The sequence below is a fragment of the Helianthus annuus genome, chromosome 4 (assembly GCF_002127325.2).
Source record: "Helianthus annuus cultivar XRQ/B chromosome 4, HanXRQr2.0-SUNRISE, whole genome shotgun sequence".
In the NCBI taxonomy this organism is placed as follows: domain Eukaryota; kingdom Viridiplantae; phylum Streptophyta; class Magnoliopsida; order Asterales; family Asteraceae; genus Helianthus; species Helianthus annuus.
Window position 1 is genome coordinate 944,130 of NC_035436.2, and position 12,957 is coordinate 957,086.

The 12,957-nt window shown below is 33.9% G+C and overlaps 2 protein-coding genes across 2 annotated transcripts; one reads left to right on the forward strand and one right to left on the reverse strand.

The window, feature by feature from the left end:
• Window positions 1-335: 335 nt before the first annotated feature.
• Window positions 336-5,363, forward strand: LOC110935463 (dormancy-associated protein homolog 4). The gene is made up of 3 exons (XM_022177843.2): window positions 336-715; window positions 4,036-4,132; window positions 4,986-5,363. Exons 1-3 carry the CDS (start codon window positions 481-483, stop codon window positions 5,011-5,013), a joined length of 360 nt encoding a protein of 119 aa, XP_022033535.1. The 5' UTR covers window positions 336-480; the 3' UTR covers window positions 5,014-5,363.
• Window positions 5,364-9,779: 4,416 nt separating this feature from the next.
• On the reverse strand, window positions 9,780-12,230 carry LOC110935462. The gene is made up of 4 exons (XM_022177842.2): window positions 11,619-12,230; window positions 11,149-11,334; window positions 10,893-10,984; window positions 9,780-10,566 (listed from the first exon to the last, which is right to left on the reverse strand). Exons 1-4 carry the CDS (start codon window positions 12,186-12,188, stop codon window positions 9,918-9,920), a joined length of 1,497 nt encoding a protein of 498 aa, XP_022033534.1. The 5' UTR covers window positions 12,189-12,230; the 3' UTR covers window positions 9,780-9,917.
• Between the last annotated feature and the right edge of the window lie 727 nt (window positions 12,231-12,957).

Sequence of the window (12,957 nt, forward strand, 5' to 3'; positions counted from 1 at the left end):
CGAACCAATACAGGTCGAATAAGATTGCCACCTGTACCGTGCAGTACAAATAAGACGATATCCCGTTGCTAAGCACATGTGTAATCCCATTGGTTATTTATAACCAAACCTATGGTTGGAGGTAAGTGAGTTGGCACATGACTCATGATGGCCTCCACGTGTACACGCAAATGAGCGACAACTAGCATAACATAGGATTCATCAATATCTCCGAGATTATCTACGTACCAAACGAAATCAAACAATAGAAGCCATCCAAATATCCAATTATATAAAGACTCCATGAGCCTCCATAAGTCGCGTAATGCGAGTCCTCCTCCTCCTCCTCCACTTTTCTTTTTTTTGTTTAATAAACGCTTCTCCTTCCTTCTATTCGTAACAGTCGCGTTAATTCCGGTTGTTACAGGAAAGAAACGATATCAACAACTATATTTTATATTAATTAGTAACTAGTAATATATATAATATATTATAACAATCATGGGTTTCTTTCGTAACCTTTGGGACGAAGCCCTCGCCGGATCCACCTCCGATTCCGGCGTCGGGAAGCTTCGCCGGTATAACTCTCTCCTCTCCCGTTCCGGTAACCCTCCCACCGGAGATAGTACCCCAGTCTCTCGCAGCATCACTATTCTCCGAACCAACAGCCTATCAGGTTCCAGCGCCTCCGGTTCCACCCCATCTTCTCCCACCGGTTCCAGCTCCGCCGGTTCAGGTAACTCATCCATTATTTATAGAGTGAATTTCAAAGATTGTCCTTTATCTTTATACCCATTTTCAGGCGTTATCCTTTATGTTTAAAATTGACGAGTTTGTCCTTTACGTTTTCATATCATACACGTTTTGTCCTTTAGGCCTAACCCAGTTAGTTTTTTCAGTTAAATTTGGTCATGTGACCTGAGGGCATTTTTGTCAATTCAAAGGTTGCAGAAGCTTTGAGCTGTAAATCTGTCGTTGAACCTACCTTTGAATTGACAAAAATGTCTTCATGTGCAAAGCATATGACCAAATTTAACTTAAAAAAACTAACTGGGTTAGGCCTAAAGAACAAAACATGTATGATACGAAAACATAAAGGACAATTTTTTTTTGAATATAAAGGACAACGCCTGAAAATTAGTATAAAGATAAAGGACAATTCTTGAAATTCACTCTTATTTATATCTAACTAGTTTTATGTCCGCACCGCCTGCGGTGCGAAGTGTTAAGGTCGAAAATTTCTCAACCAATTAAAAACCACTATCATAGTTTTGCTAAAAAAAAAAAGCTAAAATGGTTGCAAGAGTGTAATTTTGAGCTAGGCAAATATTAGGATCAATAAGCGAGTACTAGGCAGCTGCCTGACACGAAAAAAAATTACATCAAGTCAACCAATTAAAAAACAAACTTATATAGTTTTGCAGAAAAAAAAACTAAAACGATAATAAGACTGTAATTTTGAACTACGGTAAAATTGTAATTTGTTAAAAGATAAAATGATGACAATATTGAAAGTTTTAACTAGGGCAAAATCATAATTTTTAAGAGTGGGCATATTGATAATTTTAATGTAGAGGTAAACTTGTATTTTGGCTATATAAGTAACTGGTTGCCTGTTACAATTTTATTTTTTCAAAGTATTGTTTTATCACTTCATATTCTATTTCTTACTTATTTTTTTTTTAAATAATCATAATTTATCTCAATATTTAGATTTCATAATTTGTAAAATTTATTATTAACTATTTAATATTTATATTTTATTAAAAGGTGTAATATACTAGTTTCTTTTTTTTTTGAACGGCGAATTTCTTTTGATTCCTATCGTCCGTGTGACACGAACCTGAGTCTTCTCTCTTTCAAACTTAGGTGTTTAAAAGTTTTGTATACACCACCATCCTATTCATTAATACACTAATTTCTAACTGTAGGATTGTTTGATAACATATGTTTGAGTCGTTTATAAACACTTTATTTATTTGATAAGTCATGATACGTTACTACGCTCTTATTTTATTGGACTTTAACTCGACCCGCTTGACTTTGTTTATGTATTGGGCTTTCATTGGGCCCGTGTAATATAGTTTTAACTTATAAGTTATAACCAATATAATAATTAGGCCTGGCAAATAAAACCCATTTGGGTTTTTTGGGTTATTTTGGGTCATTTTAAAAATGAGAATGGGTTAGGATGGGTTAAGAAAAAACTAAGGATGGGTCAGGATGGGTTATATGATATCTATTTAAAATAATTCGTGGGTTATGATGGGTATTACGCATGGTACATGGATAAGTGGATAACTCAAAAAGAGCATCACTGACAGATTTTTCATCCTATTCGAGTGTTCGTACATGTTGGCTTCACAAATAATAAAAATTTTAAAGATAATAAAAAATTTAAAAATAATAAAAGTTTTCCAAAAAATCAGAAAAATAAAAAAATTTCTAAAAAATAAAAAATAATAATAAAAATCCAAAAAATTCTAAAAAATCCAAAAAATAATAAAAAATCCAAAAAATAAGAAAAAAATCTAAAAAAATCAAAAAATAATAAAAAATCAAAAAAATAGTAAAAAAATCCAAAAAAATAATAAAAATCCAAAAAATTCTAAAAAAATCAAAAAAATCAAAAAAATAATAAAAAATCAAAAAAAAATCAAAAAATTCTAAAAAATCCAAAAAATAATAAAAATCCAAAAAATTCTAAAAAAATCAAAAAAATAATAAAAAATCCAATAAATTCTAAAAAATCAAAAAATTAATAAAAAATCCAAAAAATTCTAAAAAATCAAAAAAATAATAAAAATTCAAAAAAATACAAAAAATCAAAAAATAAAAAAATTTCAAAAAAATAAAATAATCATAAAAAATCCAAAAAATTGTAAAAAATAAAAAAAATAATAAAAAATCCAAAAAATTCTAAAAAATCAAAAAAATAATAAAAAAATTATAAAAAATCATAAAAATCAAAAAAAAAAAATTAAAAAGACAAAAATTCTTAAAAAATAAAAAATCCAAAAATTCTTTAAAATAAAAAAAATTCTAAAAAGTAAAAAAATTCTAAAAAATCAAAAAAATAGTAAAAAAAATAAAAAATGTTTTTTGGATTTTTGAGGTTTTTTTTATTTTTTAGAATATTTTATGATTTTTGAGATTTTTTAGAATTTTTTGGATTTTTAGAATTTTTTGATTTTTTAGAGTTTTTTACTTCTTAGAATTTCTTTGATTTTTTTTTGTTTTTTGATTTTTTTTATTTTTTAGAATTTTTTTATTTTTTTATTATTTTTTGAAAATTTTTGTTTTTTTTTATTTTTATTATATTTTAGAATTTTTTTTAATTTTTTGAATTTTTTGGATTTTTTATTATTTTTTAGATTTTTTTGATTTTTAGAAAAAAATTTTATTTTTTAGAGATTTTTATTATTTTTTTTATTTTTTAGATTTTTTTAGATTTTTTAATTTTTTTTGAATTTTTGGATTTTTTAAAATTTTTTTGATTTTTTATAATTTTTTATGATTTTAGGATTTTTTTAGAATTTTTTGGATTTTTTTATTATTTTTTTATTTTTTGGAATTTTTTTGATTTTTTAGAATTTTTTTATTTTTTTAGAATTTTTTCGATTTTTTAGATTTTTTTTTATTTTTACATTTTTTTGGATTTTTTAGAATTTTTTGGATTTTTTTATTATTTTTTGATTTTTTTGGAATTTTTTTATTTTTTAGAATTTTTTGATTTTTTTTGAATTTTTTTGATTTTTTACAATTTTTTGGATTTTTTTTATTTTTAAATTTTTTTTTTATTTTTTAAAATTTTTAGAATTTTTTATTATTTTTTGATTTTTTATGTCTTTTTGGATTTCTTAGAATTTTTTATCATGCCCAAATACATCTTGACAAAAAACCCATCTTGACCTAAACCCATTCTAACCCATTTCTTACTAAACCCATTCTAACCCAAACCCATTCTAACCCATGCCCATCCTAACCCATTACCCAAACCTACCCAATCCACCCATTTTGCCACTCCTAATAATAATTTACTGTGTGCGAGTTCAGCAACATCACCTGGCGGCGATTTCAAAAAACTGACACGGAGGAAATCCACTGCAGACGCCCACCGCCGGGAGCCCAAAAGCCCTACTGGTTATGATTGGTTCGTTCTCATTCCATTTTTTTCTTCATTTTTTATTTGCAAATAACTTGGATCCCGCAGTTGTATTTATATAAATGATTATTTCATTTAATAATAAATTTTAAAAAAATGTTTAAGAGTAACATGTTTTAATTAACATTGACACGTTTTTACTTAAATAATCAATTGCATCTTCACGCAAAAAATACCACGGATTACTAGATTTTGATTATAAACATTATAAAAACTCTTTTATAGTAAAAAAAATAAGAGTAAAATACCATTTTCGTCCGTGAGGTTTGGTTAGTTTTGCGATTTTCGTTCAAAGGATTGTTTGTCTTTTTCATCCGGCTTGTTAACTTCATCTATTTTTCTCCGTTAAGCAGTGGCGGACCCAGGATTTTTTTGTTGGGGCTGCGGATGAGGTGTTCAACCATATTTTCAAGGGGTGCGGTCGGGTTTTTGCCTAAAATATACACTAATTTTTTTTTTTCAAGGGGTGCGGCCGCCCACCCTGGCCAAAGGGTAGGTCCGCCCATGCCGTTAAGTTAGGGGTATTTTCGTTTTTTCTGTTAACTTAAAGGGCTGTTTTTTCTTTCGAATACTTGTACATCATGCTAAATGCTTGTACGTAAAGTGAAAAGGACCAAATTGCCCTTTAAGCTAAGAAAAAAGACGGAAATACCCTGGCTTAACGGAGAAAAATGGATGAAGTTAGCGAGCCGGATGAAAATGACAAGATTTCCCCCTTTTGAATCCAGCTGCGAAAAAACAAACCTTTGGACGAAAACCTCTATGGTATTTTACTCAAAAATTAATTAATTTTGCTACTTTTTATTATTTGTAAAAGAATGATAATTTGTCTACGTTTTAGGATCGTTCTGACTTCTCTGGATCGTTGAATGAAGACCTACTAATGAGCTCTCAGAGGAACATCCTTGTGTATATAATGTATAATAATAATAATAATAACCTAGCTAGCTTGTGAATATGTATAATATTGCAGCAGCCCGTGATATATATAACCGGTGAGGCGTAACCTAGCTAATGTATTTAGTGTTAGTAATCAATAAGATGCTTCAGAAGACGCAGATCAATGGAGCCATGCATTGCTGCGTGCTTGCTTCACGTTTCACAAAGAGGAAAACCAACTCCTTATCTTTTTGCTTGTAAATATGTATGTATATATGTCCTATTTTCTTCTTTGTGTAAATTTGAACCCTATGAATGAAGCTTCTATCATTGTATAGCATCTATATGTCCTATTTTCTTTCTGTGTGAAAGTTGATTTTTCGTACCGGCATCGGTTTTGTTCGTTAAAAAATTAAGCTAAAAAAAAAGAGATGCAAGTTAGCAAAGCACTAAACTAAAACAAATAAGCTCAAATTAGCAATGCCTTCAAGACTCATGTTAGCAAATATGCATTAGGTATTTGTAGTGTTTGCATTATTGGTTTTCTTTGCAGGCTTATGTTGTAAGTTGGGCTTTGTCGTTTGTTTAAATGTTTTATATGTTTGGACTCTCGGCCCAACCTCCCTGTGTTTAAAAGTCTCGAATTCGGTCGAATTGCTCAGAATAGCATCAAGTAATATATTATAAGTGAAAATAATATTAAAACCTTTTGACAATACCCCAGTTGACCTAAACGTGACCCTCAGTTAAGTACCGTTCCAAGCTTCTGTTAGCGGGCGTTAAAGGTTCTAATCGTGAGTCCCTTCATGGAGCATGGTGAAAGTTTGCAACTTGAGGACATAGGAATTAATTTAGGGGGCCAAACACACAAACAAAAAAAAGAAATTGAAAACAACGTGTGGCATCACACTTTTCGTCCATCCAATTATTTTACACATTACCCACTTTCCTTCTTTCTTTTCTCTATTTCATATGAATATTACTTTTTTTAGTTGGTAGCGAAAACTTATAAGATTGCGGGGTATGGGACGGGAGTTTGGGCGTGGGTAGGGGGAAAACGCCCAAGTCATCACCCCGGGTGGGCATGGGTTTCGGCGTGGCCCTTGGGGCATGGGTTTCAAGCCGGGCGTGGGGCGGTCTGGCCAAGCTGACATGGCGGGTTGTGAATGGCCAAACCAGGCTAGCCGTTGGGCTAGCCGTTGGTCTATTTTAAAAAAAAAAAAAATTCTTTCTTTATAAATACTTTACAATATTTATCATTTTTCTCACACAAAATCAAACACATAAAACACAATCTCGCCATGAGTTCTTCAAGTTATACTGAATCGTCATCATCATCTGACGATGGGGCGGAAATATTTCTACAAACGATCGCGACGGTGGTGAAAGTTATCGTTGAAAACGAAGAGGAGGAGGAAGAGAGTCAACAACCTAAACGCAGAAGAAGGTACATCGCTCGTGAACGGGTTACCGCTAACGATTTGTTGGTAAGCGATTACTTCTCAGCCCAAGCTAAGTATGATGAAAAAATGTTTAGGCGTCGTTTTCGTATGAGTAGAAACTTATTTTTAAGGATATCTAGAGATCTTGAGGAGAAGTATGTTTATTTTCAAAAAAAACCCGATGTAACCGGACAATTAGGATTTACTACGTGGCAAAAGGTCACGGCCGCACTTAGGCAGTTAGCGTACGGCAATAGTTCGGACATTATGGATGACTATTTAAAAATGTCTGCACGTGTAGCTAGAGAAAGTCTTCACAACTTTTGTTCGTGTATTCTAGAACTCTATAGGAAAAGATATTTGAGAAAGCCCTCGTTCAGTGACATGCAACAATTATTGGAACATCACGCAGATTATCATGGGCTACCCGGGATGCTAGGTAGTTTAGATTGTATGAAATGGGCTTGGGAACTTTGTCCTACCCAATGGCAAGGCGCTCACACGAGTGGATTTCACGGGAGTCCAGCCATCATGCTTGAAGCGGTTGCGTCCCAAGATCTTTGGTTATGGCATGCGTTCTTCGGTATGCCAGGTTCACATAATGATATTACCATCATAAACCACTCGCCCCTTTTCAATGATCGAATAAATGGTATAGGATCCAAAGGAACTTTCTTTGTAAACGGGGTTGAGTACGTGTATGGGTACTACCTAGTTGATGGGATTTACCCAGAGTGGGGGGTTTTTGTAAAATCATTCACAAAACACGGTACGACAGATCCAAAGAGATTAAAGTTTAACAGGGTACAGATGGCTGCACGTAAAGACGTCGAGCGAGCATTCGGTGTTTTGAAGAAAAGGTGGCGAATATTACAAATGCCTTGTCGACTATTGGACAAGGATCAGATTGGAAACGTGATGTACACATGTATCATTCTTCACAACATGATTTTGGAGGACGAAGGTAGAGCGGTCGTTACCCACTATGATGACGATGATTCCCAACCAGGTAACGTAACAGACCAAGATAAAGCGGTTAATGAATTTTGGATCAAGTCAAGGGATATACATCACAACCTTCGATCTGATTTGGTGGAACATGTTTCAACGATTCCTGGGTTCGAAACCGACGAAGACGACGAAGAATGATTGTTTTTTATTTTAATAATTATTATGTTTGTTTATGTATTTAAAAAAATATGTTTTTTATGTTTTTAATTAATTTAAATATATATTAAAAAAAATGGTGATGTGACTAGGCCACGCCGGCCCAACCCACACCCAACCCAAGCCCCACCATACCCCATTAAAACTTAGGTTTGGGTTAACATCCACGTGTCAGCAATTGCCCCAACCCACGCCCAACCCAAGCCCCACCATACCCCGCAATCTAAAACCATTACACACTAAAATTGAATACAAAAATGAGTAAGTGCTCATAACTACGTAAGAATGATGTGATGTGACACTAACTTTTGTACGTTGCAATGGAAAATAGTTAAACCATTACACGAAGCTTTACGAAAGTTAGCCTAAAGTATTCAATAGATTTCTTCAATCATTTCATACTTTATATAATTAATGAAACTCACACTTGCCAACGGGAAAACTTATTTGATTTGCATTTGCATGATGACAAGTCTCAATCAGTTAATATAAAACTCCTAGGATGTATTTGTTATTTCATATCATATATTTAAAGGCACATTATAGTTCCTTTCAAACCATGTAAACAAGTCATGAACTAGAAATTACTAACGTCCAAAATATATAAATACGTTCGGAAGAAACACGGAATCACCGTCAAGATGATTGAACCGCTTTTTGTAAGAAAGACCGAGAATCACACCTTATTCTTCCTCCGGTATCAAGATCTGCAAAAGAGAAGAGATAAATGTGGGACTGTAGAGATGGCCGGTAGAGAAAGAATCCTCTATTTCCAGCTACAAAAGTGTGGCGGCTCCATATTGTCTACCCCAATAATGAGATGAACACATCTTTATATAGGAGACAAGGGCCTCCCCTAACCTTAATGGACCAGACCCAGTTAGGGGTTATCTCTACAAGTCCTTAGCCCAACCAATGTAGTGTAAACTACATCGTGTTGGGCCTCGCGGTTGAGTTAGTAAACAATAATAATAAATATTAATATAAAAGGCGATAAGTAACGGGAATGTCCGACCGTTCGGGTCGGGTCCAATACCATACCCCATCACGTTCCTAACCGTTTTTATATAGAATATTATTTGAGTCCATTTATGCATTATAAAATTTAGGAAAAATTACAAGTTTTGTCCTTTATCTTTATATCACTTTTCAGGCGGTGTCCTTTTTAACGAATGTTGACAAACGGTGTCCTTTACTAGGTATTTTGTTGCAAGTTTAGTCCTTTACACCCAACTCAGTTAAAAAACTCTGTTAATTGTTGGGTGTAAAGGACTAAACTTGCAACAAAATACTTAGGTAAAGGACTAAATTTGCAACAAAATACCTAATAAAGGACATCGCCTGTCAACAATTAACAAGGTTTTTTAACTGGGTTGGGTGTAAAGGACTAAACTTGCAACAAAATACATAGTAAAGGACACTGCCTGTCAACATTTGTTAAAAAGGACACCGTCTGAAAAATGGTATAAAGATAAAGGACAAAACTTGTAATTTTTTCTAAAATTTATATAAAAACCACATTCTAACAAAGATTTTAATCTTTGTATGAATTGCTCAAAAGGTAGGTGTGACCAATAATGGAGTTAACATTAATTTAATTAATGATTTATTATCATGTTTAAATATTGAAACATCTAGATTGGGATAAGATCATTAATCACTCCCCTTTTGGCAACCAAACTTCAACACTCACCAAACCAATAATTTCTTCTCCAACACCCCCACCTACATAATCACTAACCAACTCCATGCTTCCACCTTAGGGAAAAACAATAGTAACATCACACATCTATATATTCAATCATTCCATCGATCTTTATCAAAAAAATTTTTTTAATCCTTTTTGTATTTTTTTTTTAAAATCATATGAAGGAGTTCATTTAGGGAAATTACCCATGTTGGAGAAGCAGGGTACATGCTAGATCTGCGTGGATTGAATCACACAGTTTTGCATGTGCATTGCTTCTCCATCTTGGATCATTCCCCTTAGATTCTTGACGATGGAGCACATGTATGATCACATAATGATACAAGTCAAAAATTTACCACGAACGTCGTGAATTTTGATTTATGGCTAAGGAATAAAGAATTCGTGTGATGTATAAAAGGTTACATGCTTGCGATGCACCCAAGCGTACACGCACGAATGCACACTCATATATGTCTTAAATTTAATTATTTATTCAACATTTCAACATCTGTATATATAAATTATGTTAACAACATATATGATATCCACATATATAAATTACTTTGAATAAATAAATTAAGCTCAGTAGTTGATGTTACACACGTTCTGATTTGTTTTCTAGAGCTAATGCAGCAGAATCCACATGAACAAGCAAACAAGAATATATCTTTTGCTTCAAACGATCAATAGTCTCCACATGATCTTTTTTCTCTAACATCATCTTATTGTTTCTTAGATTATCAAGCCACTCGTTTGCGAGCTTCAGTTGAGACAACGTCACAGCAATCTGACTATTCGGTTCAGTTTTGCTTGCAACGTTATTGTGATGATGTTTCCCTTTCCCTTTCACGCTTTCTAGATTTCCCATCTGAAACCCGACATCAAGTGCTCTTTCTAGATATTCTAGAAACCAAGACTGTGTTTCGTCTAATAGAATCTCTCTTAGCTCTTTTCCATGTTTTAAACCATCTCCATTTGCCCATTCTAACTTTTCGCCAACACTTAGCTCCATTGAAGCCTTTTGGCTCTTTTTTGTGCTCTTACCTCGAACCAGCCCGGTCTTTTTGTCAGATTTGCTTGCGGTTTCTGATGCTGGTGAGCTACTTGAAAACTGAAGCAAGTGGTCCTTTGTGGAGGCACTACCGGCATTTTCTTGCTCTATCATTCCGTATAGTGAAAAGAACTTGGCCAGAGACTCGTGAAGCTTTGTGTGTGATGTGGTTGAACGGAGTTCGCCAAACATTCTGAAATGAGAATTTTAGAGATAAAAAAAGATGTCTAGAATAAAATTAGCATTTTTATTTCATTCCAATCATCAGGGCAAATTACATAAGGATAGCAGGTAGACGAGCAACAAACTGCGCCGCCATCCCTAGGATTGTTGGTTAAAACTATTTCTCGTTTGTTTATAGTGTCTAGGATTGTTTATCCAAACTGCTTATCCGATTATATAAATAAGTTGCTTTTTTTATAAAACAAGAAGTATATAAACAGTTTTATTAAGGAATCCCAAGCACCCTTATAGAGTTGTTTACTTCTTCATGATGTTACGGCTTCTAAACCAACTTACTCGACACATTTGACAAGATTTGCGGCTGTTATTGCTTCCTTTTGAGCTTCTGCTGCCGCGCGAGAAGCTAAGGTTCGTCTTCTTATTATTACCTTGTTAAATATCCCATTGCAAAAGAAGAAAAAAAATTCAAAAGTTAGCTATTTGAAACTTTGAATCAAGGCTTTGTGTATAAGAATAATAGTGATACGCGATGTTTGGTTTCAGATTTTGTGATTCCGGAAACACCCTTTAATTCCCATGTGCCTAAATATACCTTGGCAAGATTTACAAGTTTAGGAGGCAACGAAGACCATGAAAGCGTCTCGGAAGAATGGTTTTTATCCCTCCTTCTTTGCGTCGAGTTTGAGTTAATGTTTTCTTGCTTCGTTTTCAACGGTTCTGTTCCTCCATGCAGCCTTAATGCATCACAAGACTTCTGTAAACTTGTTATCGCGTGTGCCTGCAATGTGAATTCATCAAAACATGTCGTTACTAACTTACAACGTTGTTATTTGGTAAAAAAGATTTAAACATAGCAACTTTTCGACCCCTCAGGGGCGAGGCTTTGTTTTTAGTAGATTAGGGTTTTCTATTCAAAAAGGGATGACGGCGCAATTTGTTGCTCGTCTACCTGCTATCCTTATGTAATTTGCCCTGATGATTGGAATGAAATTGCTCTTAAATGTAAAAAATAAAAATAAAAAAAAAATAAAAAAAATAAAAAAAATAAAATAAAAAAAATACTTGATCTTTTATATCATGTAGTCTGCCCTTCATTGTGCCATTTCTCTCATTTTCATCCTTCTTTAGACCATCATTTTTCGCCACAACGCCTTGCATATACCTTGAAGCGACACTAGCTTTCTCTTCTTTAATCACAATTTTCTTTTTTGTTTGGTTTGGTTTAGCTTCCTCCACTCCACTTGATTTCATAGCTTGAGATGGCTCCAACATTTGCATCAAATCTTTCGGGTTCCCAATAAACGGATGTCTGCCCGGAACGGGCCTCACCCCGACTAAAACAGGCACTGGAGTGCCCGCATCCATTCTGTCGACCCAAAAGAATTGGCCCAATTGTAGTTTATTGTTCAAAATGAGCTCGTTGTCATCTTTCGAAAGCGATGCATACGTCGCATGTGATGAATCAGATATTTTGATGAAAAACCCGTGGTTTGGCCATAGTTCGGACCCGTTTAGAGCTGGCACAATGCTGATCACTTGCAAGAGGATTGACCGGTGTTCACCGCGAACTTTTATGTTCGAATTAATGGTTTTAAGTAGTTTCAAGAGCAGCCCTGGTGTAAGAGATGCCATATTTTTGTTGAAAGAATGTAGAAAATGAAATATTGAGCATTAAAAAATATGACAATGAAGAAGAAAAGGAATCTATTTTGGCATGGCAGGAAAATTATGGCACTTTACCATAATGCAACCATAACTTGACTTTTAAGCAAAGACAGCACTTTCTAACAGCAATGACAATTATACCCTTGCTTGTGGATGAAGCCTTGAGAGTTGAGACTATGTGAATGAGGCTAAATTGGTAAAAATGGACCTCCCTGTTAAGCTGTCTCATTACTGGAAGAGCAAATGGCTCTATTAGAGAGGTAATGAGATTGCAATGTCCTAATCACATCCTTCTTGCATAATAACAAAAGAAGTAAATTGCATGGATAGTCCCTGTGGTTTGGTGAAATTTCACCTTTGGTCCCCAACTTTTCAAAATTACACTCTTAGTCCCTGTGGTTTGACAAGTTGTTACACGAATAGTCCCCAAAGATATGAAGGTTAGTTTTTTCTGGTTAAGTAGGTGTGAAATGACAAGGACTATCCGAGTAACAACTTGTCAAACCACAGGGACTATCCGAGTAACAACTTGTCAAACCACAGGGACTATCCGAGTAACCTTCATCCGCTTTAGGGACTATCCGAGTAACAACTTGTCAAACCACAGGGATTAAGAGTGTAATTCTGAAAAGTTGGGGACTAAAGGTGAAATTTCACCAAACCACGGGGACTATCCGTGCATTTTACTCATAGCAAAATAACAACCTTTTTCTAAAACAAATTCCATTAATGATAT